Source organism: Mobula birostris, chromosome 16, assembly GCF_030028105.1.
Source record: "Mobula birostris isolate sMobBir1 chromosome 16, sMobBir1.hap1, whole genome shotgun sequence".
In the NCBI taxonomy this organism is placed as follows: Eukaryota; Metazoa; Chordata; class Chondrichthyes; order Myliobatiformes; family Myliobatidae; genus Mobula; species Mobula birostris.
In genome coordinates this window covers 2,929,528-2,947,903 of record NC_092385.1, presented here as the reverse complement: position 1 = coordinate 2,947,903, position 18,376 = coordinate 2,929,528, and the positions used below count along the sequence as shown (strand labels likewise).

Sequence of the window (18,376 nt, the reverse complement as noted above, 5' to 3'; positions counted from 1 at the left end):
CTGGAGGAGCTCAGCAGGTGGGGAAGCATCTTTGGAAATGAATAACCAGTCAACGTCTCAGGCCAATACATCAGGACTGGAAAGAAAGGAGGCAGAAGCCAGAATATTCCAACCTGATGGCACCAACATTGACTCCTCCAGCTTAGACCATAAGACATAGGAGCAGAATCACAGGCCATTCAGCCCATCGAGTCTGCTCTGCTACTCCATCATGGCTGATCCCGGATTTCGCTCAACCCCATACACCTGCCTTCTTGCCATATCCTTTGACGTCCTGACCGATCAGGAAACTATCAACTCCCGCCTTAAATGTATACAAGGACTCGGCCTCCACCGCGGTCTGTGGTAGAGCATCCCACAGATTCACTACTCTCTGGCTAAAAAAAAATTCCTCCTTAGCTCCTGGTGATTCCCTGCACACCCCGCTCCCTTCCCCTCCTCTCTTTTTCCAACCTGGTTTCCCCCTCACCCCTTCTTTTCCCCTCACCTGCCTATCACCTCCCTGTGGTTCTCCTCCTCCTTCCCTTTCTCCCATGGTCCACTCTCTTCTATCAGATTTCTGCTTCTTCAACCCTTTCCCACTCACCTTCCTACCCCCTCTCTTGGTCTCATCGATCACCTGCCAGCTTGCACTCCTTCGCCTTCCATCACCTCCTGATCCTGGCTTCTGCTCCCCTTGCTGGATCTCGGCCTGAAACGTTGACTCTTCATTCCGCTCCGTAGATGCTGCCTGACCTACTAGATTTTCCCTTTTATTTATTTAGAGTGACAGTGCGGTATCGGCGTTCCCAGCCCTTCGAGCTGCGCAGCCCAGCAAATCCCTATCTCCCCCCCCCCCCGATTTAACGCTAAACTAACCACGGGACAACTTACAATGACCAATTAACGTACTAACTGGCATGCCTTTGGACTGTGGGAGGAAAGCCCCTGCATTCCACAGGGAGGACGTAGAAACTCTTTACAGACAACGCCGGGATTGAGCTCTGACGTCCTGAGCTGTAGTAGCGTCGCGCTGACCGCTACACCATTGTGGTGCCCAGCATTCTGTGTCTATGCTCGGACTTGGTTGGGCTTTTAAAATTCCTTGGGATGGTTTTGGGGACAGTGCTGGGAGCTAGGGTTTAGGGAAGGGATGAGGAGAAGTTAAGAGGTTAGAAATCTGGGCAGGAGCCAGCGCTTGGAGTACACGTTGGAATCTCCACGGTCAAAGGTCAGCGATCCCGGAAGTCAGGTCACTAGGTACTGAGAAGGCCCAGATCTGCCAATTCTGGGTCAGAGCTCCACCACAAAAGGATGGGAATCACAAGGGCCAGTGACCCTCCAGGTCATTGGGGTCAGTGGTCCATGTGTCTGGAAGTTGAGGCTCAAAGGTCATACCTGTGATTGGCAAGCCCTGGGGTCAATATCCAGATATGGGTGAATTCTGGAGGACAAAACCAAAGGTTATAGGCCAGAACTCAGCAAGTCCAGAGGTAGAAACCTAAAGTTTGAAGACCAAAGTTAGCAAGCCTGGAGGAAGAGGCACGAAAAATTTGGGACCAAGGTCACTAGGGTCTGGGGTCCGTGCAGTTCCCTAAGTCGAGGCCTGAAGGTCAAACCTGTGATCAAACCTGAAGTCTAGGCCCAAACTGAGGTCATCAAGGTCCAGAGTTGAAAGCCAATGTCCACGAGTCTGAAAATCTGGTGCCAAGGACTGGCAGCCAGTCCTGGCGTTGGGAGGCCTATGTGGCTGGAAAAAGGGCTTCTGTTGCTCTGCTGAACATCGTGGGAATGCTACGTTGGCATCGGAATGTGTGGTGACACTTGCGATCTGCCCCCAGCACAACCCTCAGGTGTGTTGGCTTTTAACACAAACCAGCATTTCACTGTATGCTTCAATGTACATGTGACAAATAAACTCGAATGTGATTGAGACTGTACAGAACTATTAGTCCAGGGGCAAGAAGACATTTAACACCATATACTGGTGGACAGGGAATTAAATCTTTTACAAAACTAAAGAATATACAGAATAAATTGAAAGATAGTCAGAACCAAGAGATATTAACCACAAGGAGATGTTTTTTCTCTATAAAAAAGACAGTTAGCTAAACAGTGGTGATTACACAATTCAAAAGGCAGATAAATGTTTCCACATGGAGAGGAAACGTGAGCCGACAGCTAATTGGTATGTGACTACCACCAAGAAATGGCATCAGGAGAAGCTACATTGCCAGAGAACGGCAAAATGTGGAGCATATTACTGTGGACAGGCTGAGGTGAATACACATATTTCTAAGACCACTGCCTGCAAGATGATGTAACAACATTGATTAGAATGTGGGGGGGGAGGGGGCGGACAAGGCAAGAACAATATGGGAGCATAAAGATCAGTAAGAGCTTTCTGTCACAAATATCCTATTACAGTGCTGTGGATTTGATGTAAATATACAAACATTGACTGCAGAAATGTAATTGTAGACGCCAATGCCCTCAACACACACACACACTGCAGAAATTTAATTGTAGACCCCAATGCTCTCAACAAACATGCACACAAACACATTGGTTACAGAAACTTAACTGTAGTTCCTAAGTTGTAGAAAGTTAATGTGATATGAGGAAGAACTACTAAAGACAAACACGCACACACACACACGAGACTCCTAGCATGTGAACTTCATTTCCTCTGAGAACAAAACCAGACAACTGGGAATAAAAGCTGAAGAAATGAAAATGATGTCAGGTCAGCAATGTCCAATATCCTGATCACATAGCAACAAGTAATAGACACCGCATATGGTTGTGATTCTAGACATATTGGCTCAGGGCAGTAACATTAACTTTAGGTTTCTGGTAAACTTGACAAAAGTGGAGTGAACAGATGTTTTGGATCCTTCAAAGTGATTTAATTCTTTAGTATTGAACATTTGGAGTTACTTAAGATGGAAATATCCGCTTGTAAGAAACAAGTAACTGCACTGTGAACGAAGCTTCTATGAAAATCAGGTCATGAGGTTAAATAGGTGTCAGCTATCAGCTCTGGATTAAACATTTGATCCAATGGGTCAACAAAAGCAGGTATGAACACTAAGACAAAGAAGATGAGAGGTAATCTTTATTAAATCAAACAAAAACACAATTTATTTCACACAATAGTCAAAAATAAACTTGAGGCACCAGCTTTGTACAATGTAACTTTGAAATATGTTCTATAAAAAAACTGTGAAAGTGATAATCTGGTGTTGAAGCTCAGTCCGTAGTGTTCAGTTTGGTTGGGGTTAGACCACCCTCAGTGGAGGAGCCACAAGAACAACACCATCACCACGGACAAACAGCATTGGGATATTTCTCTTGGTGGACTGGGGAGAGAAAGAGAATGATTAAAGAACAACTTTACTCGCCTTCACATCTACAAGTATTAGGAATTTGTTGGGGTGTGTTGGTGCAACCTGCAACAAAAAACATTCAACAATTCTAAAGAATAAGAATTATATTAGATAAAGGTGAGAACTGATAACAACCCCCTCACGTATATCCTGACCTCGGCGAAGCTGGACGCTACTGGGCACCGGTGGTTAGCAGCCTTGTCTGCCTATGAGTTCAGCCTGAAGTACCGCCCGGGGAGTTGGAACATCGATGCAGATGCCGTCTCGTCGGGTGCACGACGAGTTGGGCACGGCCGAGGAGTGGAAGAGTGTCCCTGCCCAGGGAGTAAAGGCCATGTGTCAAGTTGGGAGTGACGGGGAAGTAGGAGCACAGATGGGAATGGATCGGGCAGTAGATCAACTGGGGGCTGACGATGACGCGCTACCCACTGTTTACTGTAATGTGACTGCTCTGAGGAACAGGCAGCTGCCAGAGTTGAGTCCCCAGGATGTAGAGGCGGCTCAGCGTGATGACCCAAGCATTGGCACGATCTGGTACGCGGTTAGCCGGGGTGATATGGGGCAGGTGGAGAAGGCGAAACATGCCTCCGTTCCCCTACTGCTGAAGGAGTGGCCCCGGTTGAAGCTGAAGAACCACGTCCTGTACTGGGTCACATCGCCTCCGGACCACCCCCGGCGCTGGCAGCTGGTCATGCCTGAGAAGTATCGGAAGACTGTGCTCCAGGCTCTACATGATGATTCCGGGCACTTAGGGGTAGAGAAGACCTATGGATTAGTCAAGGACCGGTTTTACTGGCCCCGGATGAGGGGGGAGGTGGAAGAATACTGTAAGACCTGTAGCTGTTGCGTCAGGAGGAAGACCTTGCCTGTGCAGGCGACTCCGTTATCCCACTTGCAGAGTGCGGGACCCATGGACCTGGTGTGTATGGACTTCCTGTCTATTGAGCCAGACACCAGCAATACCGCGAATGTCTTGGTCCTCACGAATCACTACACTAAATATGCGCAGGCTTTTCCTACTAAGGATCAGAAAGCGACTACAGTGGTGAAGGTGTTATGGGAGAAGTACTTTGTTCATTATGGCCTTCCCTGGTGGATCCACAGTGATCAGGGACGGGACTTCGAGAGCAGGCTTATACATGAATTGCTGGATATGCTTGGGGTTGAGAAGTCCAGAACCACCCCCTATCACCCACAGGGTGATCCTCAGCCCGAGAGGTTTAACCGGACCCTGCTGGACATGCTCGGCACCTTGGAGATTGGACAGAAGAGTAAGTGGAGTCGGCGCATTGCCCATTTGGTTCATTGTTACAATTGTACTCGCAATGATGCTACGGGGTACTCGCCCTACTATCTGATGTTCGGACGGGAAGCGAGGTTGCCCATTGATCTGTGTTTTGGGACTGAAGCGGGGGAAATACCTTCGAAGCCGTGTCTGAAGTACGTGTCCGATATGAGGAGAGAGTTGAAAAGGGCGTACGAGTCGGCTGAGGCGGCAGCCACCAAGCAGAACCAGCGGAATAGAAGGAGGTATGATCAGGAGGTAAAGTTCGTCCAGCTATTGCCGGGAGACCGAGTCCTTATCCGGAATTTAGGACTACAGGGTAAGCACAAGTTGGCAGCCACCCCCTATGTGGTGGAGAGTCAGATGCCGAATCTCCCGGTTTACCGGGTGAGACCTGAGGGCGGGCAGGGGCCTGTCAAGGTACTCCATCGGAACTACCTGTTGCCTCTGGGTCGAGAGGTGAAGATGGACCCAGAGCCCGAATGGGAGTTTACTCCTATTATGAGGACTCTGTGAGGGCGCGGGGCGCGGGAAGAGCCCGCTGCGAAGAAAACGGGGTCGGTCCCCACCTCGAGAAGGGATACGTCATCGGAAGATGATGATTCGGACGTGTGGTACCTGCTTCCGTTCGCTGATTCCCCGGTGCCGGGAGAAGAGACTCCTGGCCCTTCCATCACTGAGTCAGGGGAACCGAGGGAGGGTGTTGCAGAGCCGCCTGTATTACAGCCGGCATTGGGGGAGGAGAGGGTGGAGGCAGAACCCGAGCCAGAGGGTTCACAGGGGCAGAGGGATCCCGGTGAAGGGGAAGGTCCGACAGACAGGCCCGAGGGGTCAACTGGGGTGTCTGAACAGGGAGAGTCAGCAGAGGAAGTACAGGGGCCTCAGAGGAGTAGGCACCCCCCGGAAAGACTCACTTATATAGCGCCGGGAGAGCAGGGTGTGATCTCTACTGCCCTGCAAAGTTATGTCACTGCTTTATGCACCTGGGTTGGGTTTTGTGTTTTACAAGGAGCACTGGTGAACTCTGTTAATGTCATGAGGGCATAACTTTTTGAGGTGGGGGGAGAGCGTACGGGGTCTTTCTTTTGTTACATTTAAAATGGCGACTTTGTTATGTTAATCTGGGGAATGCGGCTTTGTTGTGCTTTAACGCTGAAGAGAGTTTGCGCTAACAGTTTGTTTTACTTTAAAATGAGATAACAGGGTTCTATTAGCCAATGGGTGGTTATGTATCGTTTTGTTTTCGGATACCATGCTGTATGATATGACTGTGGACTGAGTTTTGGTGGGGAGTCGGAGTAGAGACGAGGAAGACTGCGGACGTGTGGAGAGGCTCCGGTCGATCACTTAGGGTGGTCCCGAGCCGTGAGTCGACGGAATTCGGGTGGTCGTCTGAAGTCAAATTGAGCTCCAACGTAGCGCGCAAAGAACTTGGACTTTGATAAGTGTTGGCGCCTTTTTTTTTCATTACTTTCCTCTCTGTATCAAATGTATATTAATGTCATAGAATTAGTAATATCTATAAAGTGTATTTGTTAAAATTCACTGGGTGTGCTGGCTGATTGATGTTGTGATTGATTCGGGCGGCAACCGACCCTGTGGGGAGTGTTGAGGAGGGTGCTGGGCTGGATTTCCCCTAGACATACACAAGCCAATATAACTGAATGTTACATACAGATTTGGAATAAAACGTGCATCAACATCAGCAAGTATTTACAAAGTAGACAACATTCTAAGTGTGTATGGAACCGGTAGAGATAGCAGAGATACTGAATGAGTACTTTGCTTCAGTATTCACCGTGGAAAAGGATCTTGGTGATTGTAGGGATGACGTACAGTGGACTGAAAAGTTTGAGCACATAGACATTAAGGAAGAGGATGTGCTGGAGCCTTTGGAAAGTTTGGACAAGTCACCAGGACCGGATGAGATGTACCCCAGGCTACTGTGGGAGGCGGGGGAGGAGATTGCTGAGCCTCTGGAAATGATCTTCACATCATCAATGGGGACGGGAGAGGTACCAGAGGATTGGCCGTTGCAATGTTGTTCCATTATTCAAGAACGGGAGAAGAGATAGTGCAGGAAATTATAAACCAGTGAGTCTTACTTCAGTGGTTGCAAAGTTGATGGAAAAGATCCTGAGGGGCAGGATTTATGAACATTCGGAAAGGCATAATATGATTAGCAATAGTCAGCATGGCTTTGTCAAAGGCAGATCGTGCCTTATGAGCCTGATTGAATTTTTTGAGGATGTGACTAAACACACTGATGAAGGTAGAACAGTAGATGTAGTGTATATGGATTTCAGCAAGGCATTTGACAAGATACCTCATGCAAGGTTTATTGAGAAAGTAAGGAGGCATGGGATCCAAGGGGACGTTGCTTTGTGGATCCAGAATTGGCTTGCCCACAGAAGGCAAAGTGTGGTTGTAGATGGATCATATTCTGTATGGAGGTCAGTGACCAGTGGTGTGCCTCAGGGATCTGTTCTGGGACCCCTACTCTTCGTGATTTTTATAAATGACCTGGATGAGGAAGTGGAGGGATGGGTCAGTAAATTTGCTGATGACACAAAGGTTGGGGGTGTTGTGGATAGTGTGGAGGGCTGTCAGAGGTTACAGCGGGACATTGATAGGATGCAAAACTGGGCTGAGAAGTGGCAGATGGGATTCAACCCAGATAAGTGTAAGGTGGCTCATTTTGGTAATCTAGATATGATGGCAGAATATAGTATTAATGGTAAGACTCTTGGCAGTGTGGAGGATAAGAGGGATCTTGGGGTCCAAGTCCACAGGACACTCAAAGCTGCTGAGCAGGTTGACTCTGAGGTTAAGAAGGCATACGGTGCATTGGCCTTCATTAATTGTAGAATTGAATTTAGGAGCTGAGAGGTAATGTTGCAGCTATATAGGACCCTGGTCAGACCCCACTTGGAGTACTGTGCTCAGTTCTGGTCGCCTCCTGTAGGAAGGATGTGGAAACCATAGAAATGGCGCAGAGGAGATTTACAAGGATGTTGCCTGGATTGGGGAGCATGCCTTATGAGAATAGGTTGAGTGAACTCAGCCTTTTCCCCTTAGAGTGACGGAGGATGAGAGGTGACCTGATAGAGGTGTATAAGACAATGAGAGGCACTGATCGTGTCGATAGTCAGAGGCTTTTTCCCAGGGCTGAAATGGCTAGCACGAGAGGGCACAGTTTTAAGGTGCTTGGAAGTAGGTACAGAGGAGATGTCAGGGGTAAGTTGTTTTTTTTACCAGAGAGTGGTGAGTGTGTGGAATGGGCTTCTGTCAATGGTGGTGGAAGTGGATACAATAGGGTCTTTTAAGAGACTCCTGGACAGGCATGTAGAGCTCAGAAAAAGGGCTATGTAGAGTGGTATGGGTAATTTCTCAAGTAAGGGCTATGTGGGCCAAAGGGCCTGTACTGTGTTGTAGGTTTTCTATAAAGTGGTTTAAGGTATTTATAGTGCAGTGATGGGGATATTAGACAGAGGGGGTGGGGGCTAACTAGAATAGTTGATCATATTAACTGCCTGGGGGAAGAAACTTTTAAAGGTGGTGTGGTTTTTGTTTTAATAGCCCTATAGCACTTTCCAGAAGAAAGCATTTGGAAAAGGCAATTTGTTGGATGGGTCGTGCCCCTGATATTTCCACATTCATGGATATTTTCAAGAAAACAACTATGCATTCATTTTGATGTTGGATGAAAGAGGCTGCTTGTCAGATGTCAATTATCTACTCACCCGCAGCCTTAACTATCAAAATTATGGATTACTGTGGTTTGCCATTATGTGACAGGGTTTGATCAATATAGAGGAGTAACTCAATATCCAGCAGTACTGCTGAAGTACACCAATGCCTATTGTACATCATCCTATGTTGGCGCCAGAAAGTCAGTCACAGGATCAAGCAGTACTACAGCACAGAAGCAGGTTCTCAGGGCATCTCTTCCATGCCGAACTATTAATCTGCCGAGTTCCATCCACCTGCCTCCCATCCATGTAACTATCTGAATTTCTCCTAAATGTGAAAATGTTCCCCCTCAGGTTCCCCTTAAACATTTCACCTTCCACCCTTAACCCATGACCTCAGTGGAAAAAGCCTGCTTGTACTTAGCCCTCATAATTACTTTACTGTTGCCAAACAATTGATACAAGAACATACAATCATCACAGCAATATTTGATTCAGCGCTTCGCGCTCCCTGGAGTACAAATCGATAGTAAATAGTAAAAATTTAAATTATAAATCATAAATAGGAAAATAGAAAAGGGTAAGTAAGGAAGTGCAAAGAAACCGAGAGGCAGGTCTGGATATTTGGAGGGTACGGCCCAGATCTGGGTCAGGATCTGTTCAGCAGTCTTATCACAGTTGAAAAGAAGCTGTTCCCAAATCTGGCCGTACCAGTCTTCAAGCTCCTGAGCCTTCTCCCGGAGGGAAGAGGGACGAAAAGTGTGTTGGCTGGGCAGGTTGTGTCCTTGATTATCCTGGCAGTACTGCTTCGACAGCGTGCGGTGTAAAGTGAGTCCAAGGACGGAAGATTGGTTTGTGTGATGTGCTGGGCTGTGTTCATGATCTTCTGTAGCTTCTTCCGGTCTTGGACAGGACAACTTCCATACCAGGTTGTGATGCACCCTAGAAGAATGCTTTCTACGGTGCATCTATAAAAATTAGAGAGGGTTTTAGGGGACAGGCCAAATTTCTTTAGCTTTCTCAGGAAGTAAAGGCGCTGGTGGGCCATCTTGGCAGTGGACTCTGCTTGGTTAGACCATGTCAGGTCATTTGTGATATTTACCCCGAGGAACTTAAAGCTTTTGACCTGTTCCACTTGTGCACCACCGATGTAAATGGGGCCGTGCGGTCCGCTACTCCTTCTGAAGTCAACAACCAATTCCTTCGTCTTGCTGACATTGAGGGATAGGTTATTGTCTTCGCACCATGCCACCAGGTTCTTAATTTCCTCTCTGTACTCAAACTCATCATTACCCAAGATACGGCCTACAATTGTTGTGACATCAGCAAAATTATATATTGAGTTTGATGGAAACTTGGCTGGACAATCATGGGTGTACAGTGAGTACAGCAGGGGCTGAGTACACAGCCTTGTGGGGCACCAGTGCTCAGAGTGATTGTAGAGGAGAGCTTGTCCCCTATTTTTACAGCCTGGGTCCTGTCTGTGAGGAAGTTGAAGATCCAGTTGCAGATCTGAGTGCTAAGGCCCAGGTTCCGGAGCTTAGGAATCAGTTTATTTGGAACGATGGTATTATAGACAGAGCTGTAGTCAATGAAAAGGAGCCTTACATATGCGCCTTTATTCTCCAGGTGTTCTAAGGAGGAATGTAGGGCCAGAGAGATGGCATCTGCCGTTGACCTGTAGCTCTGGTAGGCGAATTGCAAAGTGTTGAGGTTGACCGGTAGGCTGTGGTTGATGTGTGCCATAACCAATTGCTCGAAGCACTTCATAGCAATTGATGTCAATTTTGTATACCTCCTTCAAATATCTCATTCTCCTACGATCTAGGGAATAAAGTTCCCCGAAAACTCAGGTCCTCAAGTGCTAGCAACATCCTCGTAAATTTTCTTTGTTTTCAACATTATTTACATCTTTCCTGTGGGTAGGTAACCAAAACTGCACACAATACTCCAACTTGGGCCTTACCTAGATCTTATACAACTATAACATAACATACCAGTTCTTCTACTCAATACTTTCAATGTGCCAAAAACTCTGTTTACAACCCTATCTACCTGTGACGTCACTTTCAAGGAATTATGGATCAGTATTCCTAGATCCCTCTGTTCTGCCGCACTCCTCTGTGTCCTAGCGCTCACTATGTAGGTCCCCCCGAAGTGCAACACGTCACATTAAATTCCATCTGACATTTGTAAGCCCATTCCTCCAGCTGATCTGGATGCTGCTGCCAGCTTTGGTAGCTTGTTCCACATTCTCACCACCCTCTGAATGACCATGTTCCCTCTCGGTTTCCCCTTAAATATCTCACCTTTCACCCTACACTCATGACCTACCGTTCTAGTCTCACCCAATTTCAGTGGAAAAAGCCTGCTTGCATTTACTCTATCTGTACCACATAATTTTGCATACCTCTACCAAATCTCCTTTTATTCTCCAGTGCTTCAGGGAATAAAGTTTAAGTTATTCAACCTTTTGCTAAAACTCAGGACCTCAAGTCCCAGCAACATCTTTGTAATTACTAGTTTAGCAACACTATGATCACTTTGCAACAAAAATGCATTTTTATTTGTTCCAATTGTGTAACTGATGTTCCTTTGTGAATTTAAAAACGCAAACATGACGAAATCTGCAGATGCTGGAATTTCAAGCAACACAAATAAAAGTTGCTGGTGAACGCAGCAGGCCAGGCAGCATCTCTAGGAAGAGGTACAGTCGACGTTTCGGGCTGAGACCCTTCGTCAGGACTAACTGAAGGAAGAGCTAGTAAGAGATTTGAAAGTGGGAGGGGAGGGGGAGATCCGAAATGATAGGAGAAGACAGGAGGGGGAGGGATGGAGCCAAGAGCTGGACAGGTGATTGGCAAAAGGGATATGAGAGGATCATGGGACAGGAGGTCACAGCTATCTGGACTATTCCTCTTCTCACCCTGTCTCTTGCAAGAATGCCATCCCCTTCTCACAGTTCCTCCGTCTCCGCCACATCTGCTCTCAGGATGAAGCTTTTCATTCCAGGAGGAAGGAGATGTCCTCCTTTTTTAAAGAAAGGGGCTTCCCTTCCTCCACCATCAACTCTGCTTTTAAACACATCTCCCCCATTTCACGCACATCTGCTCAGAAACACAGAAAATAGGTGCAGGAGTAGGCCATTCGGCCCTTCGAGCCTGCACTGCCATTCAGTATGATCATGGCTGATCATCCAACTCAGAACCCTGTACCAGCCTTCCCTCCATACCCCCTGATCCCTTTAGCCACAAGAGCCATATCTAACTCCCTCTTAAATATAGCCAATGAACTGGCCTCAACTGATCCCTGTGCTCTAATGCTCTCACTCCATCCTCCCGCCACCCCACTAGGAATAGGGTTCCCCCTGTCCTCACCTACCACACCACCAGCCTCCAGGTCCAACATATTATTCTCCGTAACTTCTGCCACCTCCAACAGGATCCCACCACTAAGCACATCTCCCCCCCCCCCGCCTTCCGCAGGGATCGCTCCCTACGCAACTCCCTTGTCCATTCGTCCCCCCCATCCCTCCCCACCGATCTCCCACCTGGCATTTATCCTTGTAAGCGGAACAAGTGCTACACATGCCCTTACATTTCCTCCTTCACCCCCATTCAGGGCCCCAGACAGTCCTTCCAGGTGAGGCGACACTTCACCTGTGAGTCAGCTGGGGTGATATACTGCGTCCGGTGCTCCTGATGTGGCCTTCTATATATTGGCGAGACCCGATGCAGACTGGCAGATCGTTTCGCTGAACACCTACGCTCTGTCCGCCAGAGAAAGCAGGGTCTCCCAGTGGCCACACATTTTAATTCCACATCCCATTCCCATTCTGATATGTCTATCCACGGCATCCTCTACTGTAAAGATGAAGCCACACTCAGGTTGGAGGAACAACATATTCCGTCTGGGTAGCCTCCAACGTGATGGCATGAACATCGTCTTCTCTAACTTCCGCTAATGCCCCACCTCCCCCTCGTACCCCATCCGTTATTTATTTATATACACACATTCTTTTTCTCTCTCTCCTTTTTCTCCCTCTGTCCCTCTCACTATACTTTCCCCCACTCCCCCTTTCCTTCTCCCCGGACCTCCTGTCCCATGATCCTCTCATATCCCTTTTGCCAATCACCTGTCCAGCTCTTGGCTCCATCCCTCCCCCCCCCATCTTCTCCTATCATTTTGGATCTCCCCCTCCCCCTCCAACTTTCAAATCCCTTACTCACTCTTCCTTCAGTTAGTCCTGACGAAGGGTCTCGGCCTGAAACGTCGACTGTACCTCTTCCTAGAGATGCTGCCTGGTCTACTGCGTTCACCAGCAACTTTGATGTGTGTTGTTTTCTCTGTGAATGCTGCTTATCTGATGCTGTGTGCCAGTGATGCTGCTGGAGGTAAGTTTTTCATTGCACACATGGGCTTGTGCAGATGACAATAAACTCCATTTCTCAGAATTTGCTACATTTGAGAGAGTATGCTTCTCTGCTGTAGTGTTCTGAGACTCTATAAGCTTTCTGTACAGAGGCAACAACAAGCATTCCTGTTTAATAACCAGGAGACCACTTCTCAGGTCCTTGTTGATGCCAGCGTTTGGCAGGGAAGGGTTGTCTGCATTGGCATGCCCCTTGCTTGCCCACCAGTTGGGTGGGATGGGAAAAATTGAGAGGGGCAGAGTGGGAGCCACAACATCTTCCCTACCAGACAGCAGACAAATGCTTGGGACAACTAGGATGAAGTAAAATGTACTGACCATCTCTATTCCATCTGGGTAGCCTCCAACCTGAGGCATGAACATCAATTTCACTAACATACGGTAATTTCGGTCCCCTCTCCATTCCCTCTTGATTAATCCCCCACTCTAGCTCCACTCTTGACTTTTCTCCTCATCGTCCTCTCGTCTCCCTCTGATGCCCCTCCTCCTTCCCCTTCTCCCATGGTCCACTGTCTTCTCCAATCAGATTCCTTCTTCTTCAGCCCTGTAACCATTTCTACCTGTCACCGCGCAGCTTCTTGCTTCATCCCCTCTCTCCCATGCACCCACCTGGTCTCACCCATCACCTGCCGGTTGGTACTCCTTACCCCACCTTCTTATTCTGGCTTCTTCCCCTTTCCTTTCCAGTCCTGACGAAGTGTCCTGGGCTGAAATGTCAACTGTTTATTCCTCTCGATAGTCTGCCTGAGCCACTGAGCTCCTCCAGCATTCTGTGAGAGTTACCCTGCATTGCCAGCATCTGCAGAATCTCTTGTGTTTATGAAGATTCAGATTTATTTATCACACTGAAGTGAGTTGTTTGCGTTGACGACCAACAGGGCCCAAGGCTGTGCTGGGGGCAGCCCGCACATGCCACCACACATTCCGATGCCAACGTAACGTGCCCACAATGTTCAGCAAAACATCACAAACAACGTAACAAAAATAAAAAAAAAAGCAAAGCAAACCCCTCAGCCCTTCCAGAGACATGATTCTAAGGTGGTGAAGATCTAGATCTGTGATTGTGTAACCAGACATGATTAATTAAAGACATCTCTGTAAAGAATCCTTGAGGGAAATGTGATTGTAGAATGGTGGAATTGCTAACTCAGTTAACGTTCGAGAAATGTGGGTCTACAATCTGCTATCTGAGACCGAAATGAAGTCACTTATAAGGGCTGGGGAGGACAATAAACATAGGAGCAAACCTAGGCCATTCAGCCCATTGAGTCTGCTCTGCCATTCTATCATGGCTGATTTATTATCCCTCTCAACCCCATTCTCCTGCCTTCTCCCTGTAATCCTTGATGCCCTTATTAATTAAGAACCTGTAAACCTCCATTTTAAATATATCCAATGACTTGGCCTCCACAACTGTCTCACCAACCTCTGGCTACAGATATTCCTCCTCATCTTTGTTCCAAAGGGCTGTCCTTGTACAGTGAGGCTGTGTCCTCTGGTTCGAGACTCTCCCACTACTGGGGTGCCACAGCAGTGCAACGGCTCGCATGATGCTATTACAGCTCGGGGCGGCGCAGTTCAAAGTTCAATCCCGGCTTCCTCCGTAAGGAGTCTCTGTCCCTGTGGAATGTGAGAGTTTTCTCTGTGTCTCTGGTTTCCTCCCACAGTCCAAAAACACACCAGGTAGGTTCATTGGCAATAGTAAATTGTCCCGTGTTTAGACTAGGGCTAAATCGGAGCTGTTGGGCAGTGCGGCTCAAAGGTCGAAGGGGCCTATTCCACGCTGTATCTCTCTAAATAAACACATACTGGGAACAGCCTCTCCACATTCACTGTCTAGGTCTTGCAATATTCAGTAGACAATTAATGAGATTAAACGATTTGGAAATACAAAAGGCCAGGGTTTTAAGGGTGTGGATATTGCTCAGGATGGGAAGCTGGAAGAGTTTATGGAGAGCCTAATTTGCCAATGTAGCAGGTAGAAAGACACTAGAACGTAAGGAAAAGAGCATCGTACTTACCTTGTATATCTCCTCATACGTTTCCTCATCGATTTCTACAGTTGTTACTGTCTCTTCAACATCTCCCAAAATCATATTCAAGTGCTGATCATATGCCTGTGATTACAAAAAGAGCGTGTTTTAGCAAAGTAACCTTGAGAGAAAGCAAGGACAAATTTTGCACGTCACTAATTATAAATGTATCTCCGTATGCCTGGGAGCACATGTATTATAAATTACACAACTCTCATTCATAACAGTGACTGACTATGTGTACTTGTCATATTGCAGGCAGGCAGCAGGGTGTGAGGGGTCTTGGCTGATATTCACCCTAAATATGAACAAATAATAGGAAAATGGTAAAAAAACAACACAAAATAATGTCTGCAAGGACTGATCCAATTATCCTCTCTCGTGCACACACAAGCTCGATGTGTGTCCGACTGCCTACAATAAGCGAGCGCTCAGGGCTCTTTCCATGAAGCAGTATCGCTCTTCTCGTAGTCATACAGTCACACAGCACGGGTGTTGGTCCTTCTGCCCAGCTTACCCATGCTAACCCCAGACCTCCATCTAATCCAATCCCATTTGCCTGTGTTTGACCCACATCCCTCTTAACCTTTCCTATCTACGTCCATGTGTCTCCTATTGCAGCTGTATGACCATATGACACAGAAGGTGAATTAGGCCATTTGACCCAGAGAATCTTCTCTGCCATTCCATCATGTCTGATTTATTTTCCCTCTTAAGCCCATTCTACCCTCCTTTCCCCATAACAGTTGATGTCCTTACTAATCCAGAATTTATGAAACTCTAGTTTAAATATACCCAATGACTTGGCTTCCACAGCTGTCTGTGGCAATACATTCAACAGATTTACCACTCCCTGGCTAAAGAAATTCCTCCTTATTTCTGTTCTAAAGTTGAATCCTTTGGTCACAGACTCTCCCAATATAAGAAACATAATTTTTACATCCACTCTCTGTATATCAGAGATTCCCAACCTGGGGTCCACAGAACCCTCTGTTAACGATAGGGGTCAAAGGTCAGGACCCCTGATCTATATCGTTCAATATTTGGTACATTTCAATGAGAACAACCCCCCCCCCTCCAATTCTTTGAAACTTAGTGAGTACAAACAGCTCATTCTGCACACCCACCAACCTCTGTGTGGAAAACTTGCCTCTTAGATCCCCTTTAAATTCTTCCCCTTTCACCTTAAACCTGGACCCTCTGATTCTTGGTTCCCCTTCCCTTTTTCATTGTTCATTACAGCTCAGCACAGGCTGCTCAGCCTGTTGTGCCAACCTTTTACCCTACTCGACGTCAATCTCATTCTTCCCTCCCTCTCTCATCACCATCATTACATGCCCTGTCGTATAACACGGCCGATTATGGTCTTCCATCTCACTTCAGCCTGTTGTTCTTACTCTTTCTCTATCCATGACCATGGCTGTTCTTGGCAAGTTTTTCTACTGAAGTGGTTTGTCATCGCCTTCTTCTGGGCAGTGTCTTTACAAGACGGGTGACCCCAGCCATTATCAATACTTCAGAGACTGTCTGCCTGGCGTCAGTGGTCGTATAACCAGGATTTGTGACATGTACCAGCTGCTCCCATGGCTTCACATGACTCTGAATGGGGGGCTAAGTTGGGGCTACACCTTGCCTAAGGGTGACTGCAGGGAAGGAGCACCCCACACCTCCTTTGGTGGAGAGGGGGGAGAGGAACATGACTCACATGACTCTGATTGGGGGCCCAAGGGTGACTGCAGGGAAGGAGCACTCCACATCTCCTTTGGTAGAGACGTTTCTTTACCTCGCCACCCTTCCCTTCCACGTAGTCCTACATTTTTCTACCACCCTGTGTCTAGTCTCACTTGATGAACACACCATCCATGTATATAAGCAATTTTATGTACTTATACTTATTGTGTTTGTTTTTGTGCTGCATGGGATCCAGGGTAACAATTATTTTGCACTTTGTGTATTGGAAACCACCAGCACCTTTACTTCCTGAGAAAGCGAAAGAAATTTGGCCTGTCCCCTAAAACCCTCACTAATTTTTATAGATACACCATAGAAAGCATTCTTCTAGGGTGCATCACAACCTGGTATGGAAGACCAGAAGAAGCTGCAGAAGATCGTGAACACGGCGCAGCACATCACACAAACCAATCTTCCGTCCGTGGACTCACTCTACACCGCACGCTGTCGGAGCAGTGCTGCCAGGATGATCAAGGAGGGAACAGCTTCTTTCCAACTGTGATAAGGCTGCTGAACGGATCCCGACCCGGATCTGGGCCGTACCCTCCAAATATCCAGACCTGCCTCTCGGTTTTTTTTGCACTACCTTACTTTCCCTTTTCTATTTATGATTTATAATTTAAATTTTTAATATTTACTATCGATTTGTAATCCAGGGAGCTTGAAGCGCAGAATCAAATTTTGCTGTGATGATTGTACGCTCTAGTATCAATTGTTTGGTGACAATAAAGTATAGTAAACTTAGAATAAATGATGTTGAAATTGATAAGGTTTCTGAAACAAAATTTTTAGGAGTGGTAATAGATAGTAAATTAAGCTGGAAACCAGATATAAATCATGTCAAAGCAAAAATGTCAAAATCTATTGCAATACTGTACAACGCGCAAGATTTCTTAAATCAGGAATCTTTGTATACATTACACTGTTGACTTTTAGTCCCATACATGACTTACTGTGTAGACGTATGGGGAAATACATACAAAACAAATACAAACTTAATTTTTCTACTCCGAAACAAAGTCACACAAATTGTAAATAAGACAAGTTATTATGAGCCAACCAATCCACTATTTATTGAACTAAACACTTTAAAATTCAGAGATTTCGTAGATTTTAAAATAATACAAGTTATGTATAAAGTAAAAAATGGACAGCTACCACAAAGTATCCAAAGGTTGTTTAAAATGAGAGAAAGTCAACATGATTTGAGAGGAACATGTATATTTCAAAAGCAAAGGATAAGAACAAATGTAAAAAATCATTGTATTTCAGTCAGAGGGGTGAATCTATGGAACAGTTGTCGTGAGAATTTAAAAACATGCACCACACTTAACAAATTTTAAAAAATTATTTAAAAACAATTTAATGAATAGATATAAAATACATGATTTAAAATGAATGGGAGTAATGTAAATAAATGACACTTGGCATTGGATTTTGTTAAAAGATTATGAAATTTTTTGTTTTGATGTGATGATTGACGCCAAATATGTTGTTGTACGAGTAAGAGCGGTAGGCGTAATAAGCTGTAGCTTCAGCCTACACGCTGTCAGTCTGTTTTAAAGGATATCTATTTTTTTTGTTGTAATTTTGCCCTATGAAATCATTGTTGAAAATTATGCTTTTTGTTATGTTTGTACTGACCGAAATAAATTTCATTGATTCATTAAACAGTCTTGAATCTTCATGAAAAAGCTGCTTTTTCCTGAACACTAAAGGTCTCTTGATTAGCACTCGGTTCCTCACACTTCACTTAGCAAAGAGATTGTCTGCTGATTAGCACGTTGCTGTTTGTAGGATCACGCTGTTTGCAATTGCTGCATTTGGCCACATTG

At 46.2% G+C, this 18,376-nt stretch overlaps 1 protein-coding gene across 1 annotated transcript in view; it reads right to left on the bottom strand.

Annotated features, from left to right (window-relative positions):
* Positions 1-3,081: 3,081 nt before the first annotated feature.
* Positions 3,082-18,376, bottom strand: part of lsm3 (LSM3 homolog, U6 small nuclear RNA and mRNA degradation associated) — a 43,421-nt gene continuing 28,126 nt past the window's right edge. The window contains exons 3-4 of the mRNA XM_072280217.1: positions 14,799-14,894; positions 3,082-3,341 (exon numbers count right to left, since the gene is read on the bottom strand). Of these exons, the coding sequence (XP_072136318.1) occupies positions 3,261-3,341; positions 14,799-14,894 (177 nt within the window). The 3' untranslated portion in view covers positions 3,082-3,260. The remainder of the gene's footprint in view (positions 3,342-14,798; positions 14,895-18,376) is intronic.